We start from the raw sequence: 12,857 nt of genomic DNA, 5'->3' as shown, positions 1-12,857 counted from the left end.
AACCGGAACAGGATTCGGAGAGTGCCCTAGGAAATTTTTCAATCGAACCAGACAAGAAGCGGCGATGTAAAATTGGGCGAACAATTAAGAACTTTACTTGTGCGGGATGTGGCTTTCGAGCTCACGGAAGAGGACAACGGATTGAGAAAGAATTTTTTGCGCGAAGAGAAACATAATGAAGAAAAATACAAGTAGGGAGGAAGAAAAAGAAAGAAAAAGGAAAAGGGGGAGTGCAGACAAATTTTTGTTATTAGTGACTGAATTCCAACCGATAAATGCACTGAGGGATTTTTGCCCAATTGTCCGTTTTATTTTTATGCTATCTAAATAATTTTTTATAAAAAAATATATATTTTTTCATATACACCTTTATTTTTCCAAATATAATCCTCAACCCTAATCCACTCCCGCCCAATCGAATCGCTGTCATGGGTCACGACGGCGATGGAGCCGGCCACCGCGACGGGGAATCGCATAAGGAACAATCTTCTCCTCATCACAAGTCGTCTCTTAAACGCAAAAATCGCCCTCACGGACTGCGCAACCGCAAACGAAAATCGATTCTGTCTTTGCAACCTGAAAGTTCTATGAGTATTCAAACGTTGAGGCCCGATTTAGCCAGTACATTGACTTCCTGCACGCGTAGGCATAAGAAGCAACATGATTTTACCCATAGAAGGGAAGGGAGGAAGCGCAGGAAGGCTGCACGTGTGCAATGTCACCGCGAGTGGACTTACTCGGATCATATTGGGTCCAATTATAGAGGTAGTTTCCCTGTATTTCTCTCCGCGCTTATTTTTGCGGTTTGTTTGTGGAAATAGTGATCTCTCAACTGTTAAAAATTCCCATCTCTATTTCATGGCATATGAAAATTTGCAACTCTGTCAGTTATATTGGGAAGCTTTGGTTTCAAAAGGATCAATTTTTGCAATTGCAGACCTGTCTTAACAATTTGGAGTACTTTCTTCAGCACTCTTTGTATACTGGCAGCGTTGTTAAATTTTTTTTTTTTTTTTTATTATTTTTTTTATGGCTATATAAAAGCCGTTGCTTTTAATATACTTTTCCTCAGTTTTGGGCTTCTTGAAGATGTTAAAGAAGACTTTCTGTGCCAATTATAAGAGTAATTATTATCTCGTACTACACACTAAGGCTTGGATTTGTTATATTTTATTTGTTTATGCTATGCATTGTTGTTTGGTTGTGACTTGTTATTTCTTCCGCTATGCTCCCTTGTTTACTTGAGAGCTCGAAGAGTTTCATGATGAGACAGATACAAGTAATCGTAGTGTTTACTTTTATTGCTTTTGCAATTCCTAATATATCAACTTTTATATTATGATTCGATTATGGAATAAGGTATTGGAGTTCTATTGAAGTTTTAGAGTGTGTGCGGGGGTGGGGGGTATATGTGAATGGGAATGTATACAAACTTAAATTTTCATAGGAGGTAGTAATTGAGTAAATATTGGTTTATTTTATTTTATTTTTTGTTGTATGTTTATGTACGAGCAAAAGCTATTTGGTGTGAAACAACCATTAGTGAGTTAGATGTTTTGTTTGTGTGTTCATGGAAGTCAGATAGCTATCCAAATGAAGTGTTTGGGGTTGTCTTCCGATTGTAAAATTAAATATATGTTGTGTCCTCTAATCATCCTGTCATGTGTTGATTCGTTCTTTTGTCTGCATCGTCCTTGAGGCAGATAAAGTTGTCATTGTATCATACAACATACTTGGAGTTGAAAACGCAACAAAGCATCCAGAATTGTACAGTGGTGTTTCACCAAAATACTTGGATTGGCAACGTCGGAAGAAGCTTCTCTGTAAAGAAGTCAAGAGTTACCAACCAAGTATCATGTGTTTTCAGGCATGCTTAAGCACTTTCCCTGCATTTGGCGCGTTAATATGGCTTTGTGTATTTTTAAAATAGAATTAAGCTATCATCAGATTAATGAGTACACCACTTATAACTAGTGTCATAATATAAATTAGAACCATGGGCTAGTTTTTGGTAGTTTTAAACTTATGTTTATCATCATAACCATTTTTTGACAGACTTCTTTGAGTTTTCAAAGAGTCTCTGTTCAAATATCAAGTGATATCTGCACTTGGATTTTGGCTTCAATGTTAGGTGGTCTACATATAATTAGTTATCTCGGACTCTCAGTTTTCAGACCCACTTCAAATACTTTGTTAAGAAATACTGAAATGGCATTGTGATCATTACCGATGTTTATTCAGATTTTATGTTGTACTTTCAACTGTTGTGCATTCTAATGGGATCCCCTCTGTGACTGCAGGAAGTTGATCGTTTTGATGATCTGAATGAGGTTCTTGGAAAAGATGGATTTAGGGGTTTGCACAAGGTTGGCTAAAAATTATGCAGTGGTGCTGCTTTTTTCTTTTTCTTTTTTGTACATTTCAAACAATAAAATGGTGACTGGGATTTTTTACTTGTTTTGCAAGGCTCGATCTGGTGAAGCACATGATGGCTGTGCCATATTTTGGAAAGCTGATCTGTAAGATATATAAGATAATCATTATATATATCTAAGATTCTTTTGCATTTTCCTGTCTTTTGATGCATAAAGTAGGAAATAGATGGGTTGCTATTTAAGTTGGACCATGTATATGCTTCAGTTTTCATTTTCAGATTTGCTTTTTGTTTAAATGCATTGAAGAAAATATAACTGAATTTCATTAATATGCTTTACAACATAAGTCAAGTTCCAGGGAGTAGCTCTTTACCTGGTAACTGGTGCAGACGTGCAGTCATATTTCCTTTTAAGTATTTTCTTTCATTTGACAGCGATAACTCTACCATTTCCAGATTTACCCTGTTGCATGAGGAGAATATAGAGTTCCAAAGATTTGGACTTCGTAATAATGTTGCGCAATTTTGTGTTTTGAAGGTAAGCAAATCTGCCAATATGCTTAGCAAACAGAAACCCTAATTTCAGCTTGCCTGCACCTAGATTGCTTTGCTTTCTCTAAGTGCTATCTTTCTTTCTAATGTGCAATCCCACTTCCTAGTGCTGTGTATCTGTTTGAACTGGATTCTTGTGACAGTATTTATATACTTTCCCTTGTGTGTGCATTTATTTGTGCATCTCTGATATGGTACTAGTTTTCAGGCCTTATTCCTCCATGCATCCTATACCGCAACTATCTTTTAATTGCTTCGTAAGCTTTCATTGCTTTGCCAAAACCATCGTTGGTCCTACAGGACTCTCTATTGGTGTGTCAACTGAACGTTCCTTATAGTAGAACAAACTTACCTGGTTCTATTAGTCTGGAAATTCTTCATGCCATTATCAATTGATTAATAATTCTAAAAAAATTCTCTTTACAAAGTATGCATAGTCACAATTACCGTGTCTGCTTATATCATTGGTTGTTATGTCCATTTCTCTATATAATATTTTGAATGATATGTCTATGATTCAGATGAATCAAGCATTACCCAAGGCTGATGCTTCGGGATCCCCTAGGTAAAAATTTGTTGGCCTTCATTTCCTTTGACGCAGACTGCCCTCAAAGCACACTTATGAACACAAGCACACACAACTCAAAAAGTATCTCCAAAATATTTTTAACACAGTGCTGTACATATATATACAATCATATATAGCATAAATTCCTATTTTTCCTCTAGTATATTATATTATTGAATTAGTATATATATATATAGATACATTTGTATTATACAGAAATGCGCACCAAAAAAAAGGAAAAAACCATTTGTGGTTTTAACAATTATTCACACAATGTTGCACTATTACCTTTTTTATCGCAGCTCTACTTTAATGGTCTACATAGAGTTTGTACTTTTTATGTATTCCATCCCAATGTATGTGAACTGTTTTCTCACCACTATTATGTATATTCATCGCCTAATGGTATCTTCATCTAAAATTTTTAGTGGTTCTGCCTCCCGAAGTTTACTGGTTGGTAACATACATGTACTTTACAACCCTAAACGTGGAGATGTGAAGGTTGGCCAGGTAACAGAGTTAATTGCTCTTGTAATTTTAATGTCTTAATATGTGTGATGTAGAGAATCAAGATTGTGGAAAACTTAGGAGTGACTACACTTCTAGAATGTATTACTGGCACATACAAGCATGTTCTTGTGCTTCGCATAAACCAGAAGGTTGTCTGGACTTGTTAATTTGAAAATGAACCAAAATGATGATAGTATATATTATCTGATGCTCAGGTTCTTCAATGAATACCATATTTTGATATGTTTTATTCCCCTTTAATGTATCAAACTAGGATAAATTTTCATAAACATACCTTTACTGCCTTCCTGTTTACCAAGTTGATTGATCCTGTATCTAGGATATGTATTGGTCTAACTTTATAATTCTTCCAAAGATAACTTTCTCTAAAATGCCTGGAGCTTGGATGGTTACATCTGCAGATCTGCTTGCTGAATCAACCATGTCAAACAGCTTGACAATAATCTAAATGGGATCTCTTAGAAAAATCGGGCCTTATGTTTTTAGATGTTCCAAGTTTTGCTCCATGCCTATTTCTTTCATAATTAAAATGAGCACTTGATTGATACCCAGACACAAACTTTTTGTAATCAACAAAATTGTTAAATAAGTTAGGAAGTTGTTATTACTGCTTGTTGTAGTGTGAATTCCACAGATTTTACAGTAATGTTCTTTGTTGTTTGTTTGAGGATTCTGTTGGTGTAGATGCGAATATTTCTTGAAAAGGCGAATGAATTGTCACAAAAATGGGGGCGTTTACCAGTTGTGCTGTCTGGGGACCTAAATAGTCTGCCACAGGTGTTGTTTCTTGAATATTATAATTTCAACGTATTCTAAATAATCCCCATACCCCCCCCCCCCCCCCACAAAAAAAAAAAAATAAATAAAATAAAATAAAAAGACTAATAATAATGAAGTTAAATTAGAATTTCCTCTATTTTTCTGTCCATTAAAATTTCTTTTTTTATCTTGATTCAGAGCGCTATATATCAGTTCCTTGCCTCATGTAAGGTCAGTCTTAGGCCATTATCATGTTTGAATTATGTCTTTGCTTCAAGTTTGCTTTTCTTACAAATTCATTTCTCTTAGCACAGTTGCACATCCACCAGCATGATCGAAGACATGTGTCCGGCCAGATATTTTCATCTGCATATTCAGAATTTCTATCCCGGGACAATCATTTTATAAGGTTCTTGCATTAAACTTATGTATCTAATATTAACACTGTTCTAAACAAATCTACTCTTCATGAACCAAATCCATGTATGTGGTACACTTCCTTCAAGCTGTTGCATGGATATAAATCATGTGCAATTTGCTACACAGCTACAAAACCCGATTCTCTTGCAGCTTTTGTCAGTAGATCACCTAGTTTGATCCTTCGTGTCCACCTGCTCCGTGATTATCAATCTTGTTCTCTTTATTGAACAATAACCAAATATATTATATACATACATATGTATGTTTTACATTAAGAATATTATAGTTGTGTGCATCATAAAGATGTTTATCCATGAATAGTCTTTCTAAATTGCTCAATGAAACCATTTGTGCAATCTTACTTAATTTTATTCTGTTTTTCTAGTAACTGCTTGCTGTCCAAGCCCTATGTTAGTTTGCCTCAATTATGTATATATGTATATATATATGTATGTATATATAGATATTAATTGATGGTTCTTTTGATGCCCTTGAATAGATGGACTGATGAAGAGCTGATGCTCGCTACTGGATCAAAACGTGGCACTCTTAGGCATCAGTTGAAGCTCTGCAGTGCTTATGCTGGTGTTCCGGTAAGATGTTCTTATCCATCTCAGCATTCTCTGTTGATGTCAGATTAAGGGCCTATCCATGCTAATTACCATTTACTTATTTTTTTTTTATATGTGTGTGTGGTCCATTACTTATTATCATGCCAATATACGTACAGTTTTAAGAACACTGAATATGTCCAGGCTTCTACATGATTGAATCACACGATTAACTTTACTTTGTTAATGATGTGAAATTGAGTTTGTGTTCTCATTTTTCCTCAGGGAAGCTCACAAGTTAGGGATAGACATGGGGAACCTCTAGCAACATCTTATCATCGCTTATTTTCTGGAACGGTCGATTATATATGGTATATCTCTTTTCATTTCCATTACGTCCCAGTATTGTGTATTTGTATGATCAGTACAGTTTTGCTTGAGCAACAGGCATACTTCAAACCTTGTTCCTGTAAAAGTTCTCGAGACCTTGCCAATGCCCAAATTAAAGAACACTGGCTGCCTTCCCAGTAAGGTAGCGTTCCATTTACTTTTCTTGTTTCATCTGGAATATTGTCATTTGTAGATATATGAATTTCATCGTCATTGTTTGGAAAGATAATTATAATTTACACTAATTTTATGTTTTCTTCGGCAAACACTTATGATGATGATTCTACTCTTCAACATTTTGCAATAGACATAGGATTTTATGCACAGCTTTCCATAGCTTTTCGTGCTGTCAGATTCTGTAACTAATGTTAGAATAAAAAAAATCGATATGATTTTAGACATTCAACTTTAGATTCTGGTTATTTGTTGGCGCAGGAATGGGGAAGCGATCATCTTGCTCTCGTATGTGAACTTGCTTTCACCGAGGAAACAGATCACGACACCAGCCCATCGAATCACAGCTGATAGATATATCCATTGTTGGCTCTTTAAGGTGTGCTTCTCATCTACATGCTAATAATTTGAATGAAAGAAAAAGAAGGATAACTATTACTCCTTTTTAGATGTTAATAGCTTTTTTATTTATTTTTTTTTTTTTGGTGATAAAATACAATATGTTATATATATATGTATATATATATATCATCATTTATACTATTTCCTCCATTCCACATAAAATATTTATAGTTTTGATTTCTGTCGGGCCATATAATTTGTTCTTTCCATTATTTATATTTTTTACTTTTTAAAATATGATTATACACTTTAATTACATATTAAATTTCAAAATCTATAGTTTTTATAATCTTAATGAAATTATTTAATTATTTTAAATTATAATAATTTTATTATATCATCATTATTTTTACTACTGTATTTTTTAATTATAGTGTACTTAAATTCACGTATTTATGATAATGGACAATTTATCGGAGGCGGGTGGATTATTTATTATAGTAATTTTTATAAATATTGGAATATATATATATATTTTATGACATGGGTCGAAGTTTTTCGAGTGCGCTCTCTTACTGCGTTCATAACCTACAAACTAGTAATATTGGAATGCTTAGGGTGTGTTTGTTTTGTGTTTTAGAATTTTTTTTTTTTTTTCTAATAATGTGAGATATAGAAAATTGTAATATAAAAATAATAAATGTATGTAGTATATAAGTTTTTTCAGGGGGAAATGTGTTAACAAAACAAACAAACCCTTAGTATACACATGTGAGTTATTTGAAAGTTTGGATTGAATTTGACTACATACTCGAAAATTTTTAATTAAGTATGTTTGACTAAACAATATTTTCTTGTTTTGTAACGTGTGTATATTATTTTAATAATAAAGAATATATAAAGGTTTAATCCGTTAAATTATTTTGTTACCAAGCGAGTTCAGCTTAGTAAAGAATTTATTGGAGTTCGAAAATAGATATGCTTGTTCTACACCTATTCGAATAATAACTTGGCTTTATTTAGTTTAGTTTATTTTTGTGTTTACTTAGTTATTAGATATGATATTTTATGAGATGAAGGTGTATTTTTGTAAGAATTGTGGGGTTTATACGATAAAAAATATTGAAAAAGATAAAAAAAAAAAGTTATGTTTACTGTAGATATGAAAATTTAGGTAAATTATAACTAAGAAGTAATTGACAAATACTTCTTCCATCCACCTTAAAAGTTCATATATGTTTTTTGTGTATTGATCTTAAATGTAAAGTTATTAAGGGGACCGAAGGAGTATATTGGTAGAAATAATTATTATTTAATAAAATAATTATAGATTAAAATTAAAATTATTAAATAATTTGATTAAAATTATGAATTATAGAATTTAAAATTATAATTAAAATATATAATTATATTTTTTTAAAAAAAAATAAAGGATAAATTATGTGGGATATATTGAAATAGAAAATGTAAACATTTTATGTGGGACGTGAAAATAATATTTATAAGCTTTTATTAAATAAATTTATGTTTGATTTATATCTGAAACCAAAATTATCATTATTCATCCCACATAATTTTTAAGGAAAATAGATATATTTATATATTTTTTATAATAATATCATATAATTTTATTTTTTTAAAAAAGTTAAAATTCAAATCAATACTCTAATTTCAATTTTAAACCAAATAAATTTATTTTCAATCTTATAAAATTTTAATAATATTTTAATCTATAATTTCTTTTAATTTTAACTACACTAATTAATTATTTTAATTTATTATTATTTATATTATACTATAATTATTTCTTATTAACATAGGTATATTTTTACTTATTTATTAATTTTATCATTTCTAAAATTTTGTATTTATAATAAACATGAGATAATATGTGGGAGGAAAAGAGCATCATATAAAATTATGACAAAATTGCACAAAATTTAGCTATAATATTATAAAATTGTACTAAATTTTTCATATTTTCAAAGCTGTCTCAAAACTATCTCGAACATATTATGGTTTAAACTCTGCGTTTAATTTCCTCGGTCGTCCTTATTTAATCGAATTTGATCAACGCATCCAAATTTCGAAAGAGATTCAAAATTTTTATTTTTAAATATTTAAAATTACAAATATACTAAATTTTCTCATATCTAAATAGTAAATATTCTCATAAGTAATTATTTTTCTTTAGTTTTAAGAATTTTTTTACTCTTTCTTGAGACTATAAGACAAATGAATATTTTTGCAATGTTAGGGATTTAGATACGAAAATTTATTCACAATTTGAGTGTGTAGTTCAAATACTGTTAAAGAATGACTGTCGAACGGGGTTAGATGGAGAGTTTAAGAAATTATGAAGTAGTTTGACACAATTTTAAAAATATAAAAAGTTTGGCCGAAACAAGTTAGATCCAGAATTTATGCAATCTTGCTTTAAATAATTATTTAAACAAAAATTTAAATATAAATTCAAACTCTAACTAAATGATGTCAAAGTATATAATATTGTTGCAAAACAAATAAAATTTTACTAGTAATTATCGGCTTGTTTATTCAATAAAATTTCATAATATTTTTTATTTTTTTATTAATGTTATACAAAATATAATATATATTTAGACAATTCATATATACATATTCTATTAGTTTTTTAAAATAAAAAAAATATTATTGGCATATTTTTCTATTCTTGTGTCAACAATATATATTAATATTTTTTAACATGTTCTCTTATTAATGTTATACAATATATATATATATATATTTAGACAATTCATATATACATAATCTATTTATTTTCAAAAAATTAATAATTCAATAAAGATAATATTATATATATATAGAAATTCATATATATATAATCTATTTTTTTCAAAAATTAATCCTTCAATAAAGAAATATTATAGACATATTTTTCTATTCCAAATATGAAAGATATTTTAAACTAAAAACAACAAATAAATATTGTGTTTATTTGATTTGTAATTTTGGATGAATGTATTTTTGGTGTTATTATGAAAAATTGTATTAGTAATATTAAAAACAATACTTTTTGTTACCTTATTGAATTTTGGTAAATGAATAAAGTATATATTTTGCTAATATTAAAAACAATACCTTTTGTTATCAATTTATTATTTTTATATTTTATATTTTTAAAAATTATAAACTAAATTTATTATAGTTTTTTTATTAATTTTAAAACTATATATAATTTACGATTATTAAAAAATTAATATATTATTAATTTTATAATTTTTTTTTTCAATTATTTTTTAAAATATTAATTTTTATTTTTATTATTATTTTTTTATATTATGAAGTAATTGCAAAAAAATATTTTTGTTGACTTATAAATATATATCAAATACTCCCTCCGTCCCAAAAGATTTGTCTTATTTTTCCATTTTCGTCCGTCCCAAAATAATTGTCTCGTTCTCTTATTTAGTAGCCGTGGTCCCCACTTTATAACAAAATTATTCTCACTTTTCCATACTACCCCTAATTATTACTCTAACATATTATTTAAAATCCTTAAAAAAGCAATGACATTTTAGTCATTTACATTCTACTTTATATCCACTTTCAATTAAATACTATTATTCTTTAATTCCCGTGCCAACTCTCAATAAGACACTTCTTTTGGGACGGAAGGAGTAATTTTAACAAATAAGTGAAAATAATAATAAATATGATCTATAATATGACTATATTGAAAACAAAGTCGTGAACATAGCCAAATACAGGATTATGAACACAGACAAAAACACGATCGTGTTGGCTATCTGAAACACCCAGTCACAGTTTTGAATCATTCAACATGACCGTGTTCAATCAACCATATCTTTTTTTTAAGTCAATCCCATCGAGATATTAGCATATGGACCTTCTTTATACAATAATCATATATATATATATATGAGTCGTTTATTAATAATTGAAAAAGAAATTTTGAATTTTCTTTTCTGTATAATCATTTTGTTGGTACAATTATTAGGAACTTTAATTTAATATATATTTTAATTTGCACCGCATCAATTGCAAGTGGAGTTGGTAACAAAAAACAATAACTATATATTTTTAATTTGCATTGCATCAATCACAATCTCGTAGGCTATTTGTATTTGTATTTATTTATTATTATTTTTTTATGACGTGAGAATTCGCAACTGTTATTGAAAATGTGCATTAAAAATTATACTAGGCGAATTAATTATGTGTGACAGGTGACCCGGAAATGTCGGAGGTTTGAACCCATGACCTCACAATCATAAATTCACCCCACGTCACCCCATGACCTGTATTTATTTATTTATTATTAATATAGTCTTGATCTTTTGTTAAAAAAAATTAATAACAATAATAAATATATATATATCTATAAAATATTAATATAAATAATTTTTATAATTATTTTCCGTATATATGAATTATGGTTATCTTTCTAACTAATATAATACTCCCTCCGTCTGCTTACAAAGTTTATATATTTTTATTTTGGAACGTCCAATTACAAAGTTTACATTTCATTAAATACCCTACTTTTTTCCACAAATACTCTTACTTTACATCACATCATTACTTTTACACAAAAAAAGTAAGGGCAAAAATATCATTACACTACTTTTAACTACTCACTATAATTAAAATACTATTATTTTTTAAACATCGCGCCAAAAGTAAATGTAACCCTTATAAATGAGAGTATTATATTAGTTAAAGAATTGTATAAGATTAATTTATGTTTTCAAATCAGATTGTATTGTTTTTTTGTTTTTTGGTTTTTTTTTTCCAATGCATCACATTATTAGCCGTGTTTAGTTTGATTTTTATTTAATTTTTTTTTTCAATATTGATTTAAATATTATTTTCATAGTATTTTAAAAAAAAAATTATTAAAAATCGTATCAAGTGAATATCATTTATTTTTATTTTAAGTCAACACCAACTACAATTGTTATTTCTCAATACCAATTACTTTTACTTAAAAATATAAAATTAAATAATTATATTTTATTTAAGATATAAAATTTACTTTTTAATCAAAATATGCTTTTATTTTTATATTACTTTTATTTAAAAAATATTAAATTCAATATTTACTTTTTTATAAAATATTAGGGGTGTGTTTAGTTAGGTTTTTCAGTTTGAAGTATTTTTTTTCATTTAAAATATGAAAATTTATGTCGATAATATAAAAAATAATATTTTGTAATAATTGTTGAATTTTTAGTGAAAAATAAATTATGTATATTATTTATATTATATGGACGCGTAGTGTTTAATTTTATTTTTAGTTTAAATAATAATTAGATATAATTGTTTACGGAGGACAATTTTATGGATTTGTTTGGTTTTGGATCCAAATAAAAATTAATATAGTTCGATCCGCACAAATATAATTAGAATATATTATTTTATTTAATAAAATATCATATTAAATATTATTTAAATTTAAAATAATATTAAAAAAACAAAACATAACAAACCCACTGTATTTGTAAAAAAATTATAAAAATTATATACTAAAAAAAATTTAAAAAAAAATATTCCCTCCGTCCTGCGACAGATGACTTATTTTTTTTTTTTATTCGTTCCATTAAAGATGACTCACTTCTATTTTTAATAAATTTATTCAACTAACTTAAAACCCCCTTTATTTCCATCTCTCTTTTAATAAATAAATAGTTTTTATGTATATTTAAAATTTCTTATTTTTTATAAAATTAATTTTAAATTAATTATAAATAAATAAATTATTATTTTTTATTTATTTGGAGGGAGAAAAATAAAACCAGTATTATACAAGTTGTGAAAAAGAATATTTAAAAGACAAAAAGAATCGGCTTTATTTACTTTTATTTGAAATGTTTTATTATTTTGGCTTTATTTATTTTCTTTTAAAGTTTTTATTATTCAAATATTATAATTATTTCGTAAAAATATAATATATTATATTTTAATATAATATTTTATTTAAATTTTTATTGAAACAAAAAATAAAAAATAAAAATCAAATACAAGTAAAAGAACTATATGCAGACTTTTGTTATATATTTTGCATATTTATGATTGACTGTTTTGGTCTTTGGCTTGCATCCTCGTCGTTGAAGGAATACTTTTCCCAAATAATAATAATAAACAATAATAGTAATAAATTGGGTGTTGCTTCGTATTTTCAGAAGATGCTGTC

General features: G+C 28.1%; 1 protein-coding gene across 4 annotated transcripts; it reads left to right on the top strand.

Annotated features, from left to right (window-relative positions):
• The first annotated feature begins 390 nt into the window (after positions 1-390).
• LOC127263168 (carbon catabolite repressor protein 4 homolog 5) lies at positions 391-6,872 on the top strand. Of its 4 annotated transcripts, none has more exons than XM_051292173.1 (14): positions 391-765; positions 1,704-1,867; positions 2,301-2,366; positions 2,467-2,519; positions 2,831-2,912; positions 3,448-3,491; positions 3,923-4,004; positions 4,710-4,802; positions 4,983-5,015; positions 5,099-5,193; positions 5,704-5,797; positions 6,041-6,126; positions 6,203-6,287; positions 6,581-6,872. In XM_051292173.1, the coding sequence occupies exons 1-14, from the start codon at positions 429-431 to the stop codon at positions 6,668-6,670; spliced, it is 1,404 nt and encodes a 467-aa protein (XP_051148130.1). In that variant the 5' UTR covers positions 391-428; the 3' UTR covers positions 6,671-6,872. The 4 variants fall into 4 exon arrangements, with proteins under 4 accessions (XP_051148130.1, XP_051148131.1, XP_051148132.1 ...); XM_051292175.1 differs by having other exon boundaries at positions 522-765; positions 1,700-1,867; XM_051292174.1 differs by lacking the exon at positions 6,581-6,872 and having other exon boundaries at positions 6,186-6,287.
• Positions 6,873-12,857: the final 5,985 nt, after the last annotated feature.

The sequence above is a fragment of the Andrographis paniculata genome, unplaced genomic scaffold (assembly GCF_009805555.1).
Source record: "Andrographis paniculata isolate CXL003 unplaced genomic scaffold, ASM980555v1 Contig66END, whole genome shotgun sequence".
NCBI classification, from domain to species: domain Eukaryota; kingdom Viridiplantae; phylum Streptophyta; class Magnoliopsida; order Lamiales; family Acanthaceae; genus Andrographis; species Andrographis paniculata.
The sequence above is the reverse complement of the archived record's forward strand: the minus strand, read 5'-3'. Positions and strand labels throughout refer to the sequence as shown.

What these genes read in the sequence shown, in the direction of transcription:
- LOC127263168 (XM_051292173.1), top strand. Translation starts at nt 429, where the DNA reads ATGGGTCACGACGGCGATGGAGCCGGCCACCGCGACGGGGAATCGCAT. An exon ending in ATATTTTGGAAAGCTGATCT is followed by an intron (nt 2,520 to 2,830) that starts GTAAGATATATA and finishes TACCATTTCCAG; the next exon opens with ATTTACCCTGTTGCATGAGG. An exon ending in GTGCTTATGCTGGTGTTCCG is followed by an intron (nt 5,798 to 6,040) that starts GTAAGATGTTCT and finishes ATTTTTCCTCAG; the next exon opens with GGAAGCTCACAAGTTAGGGA.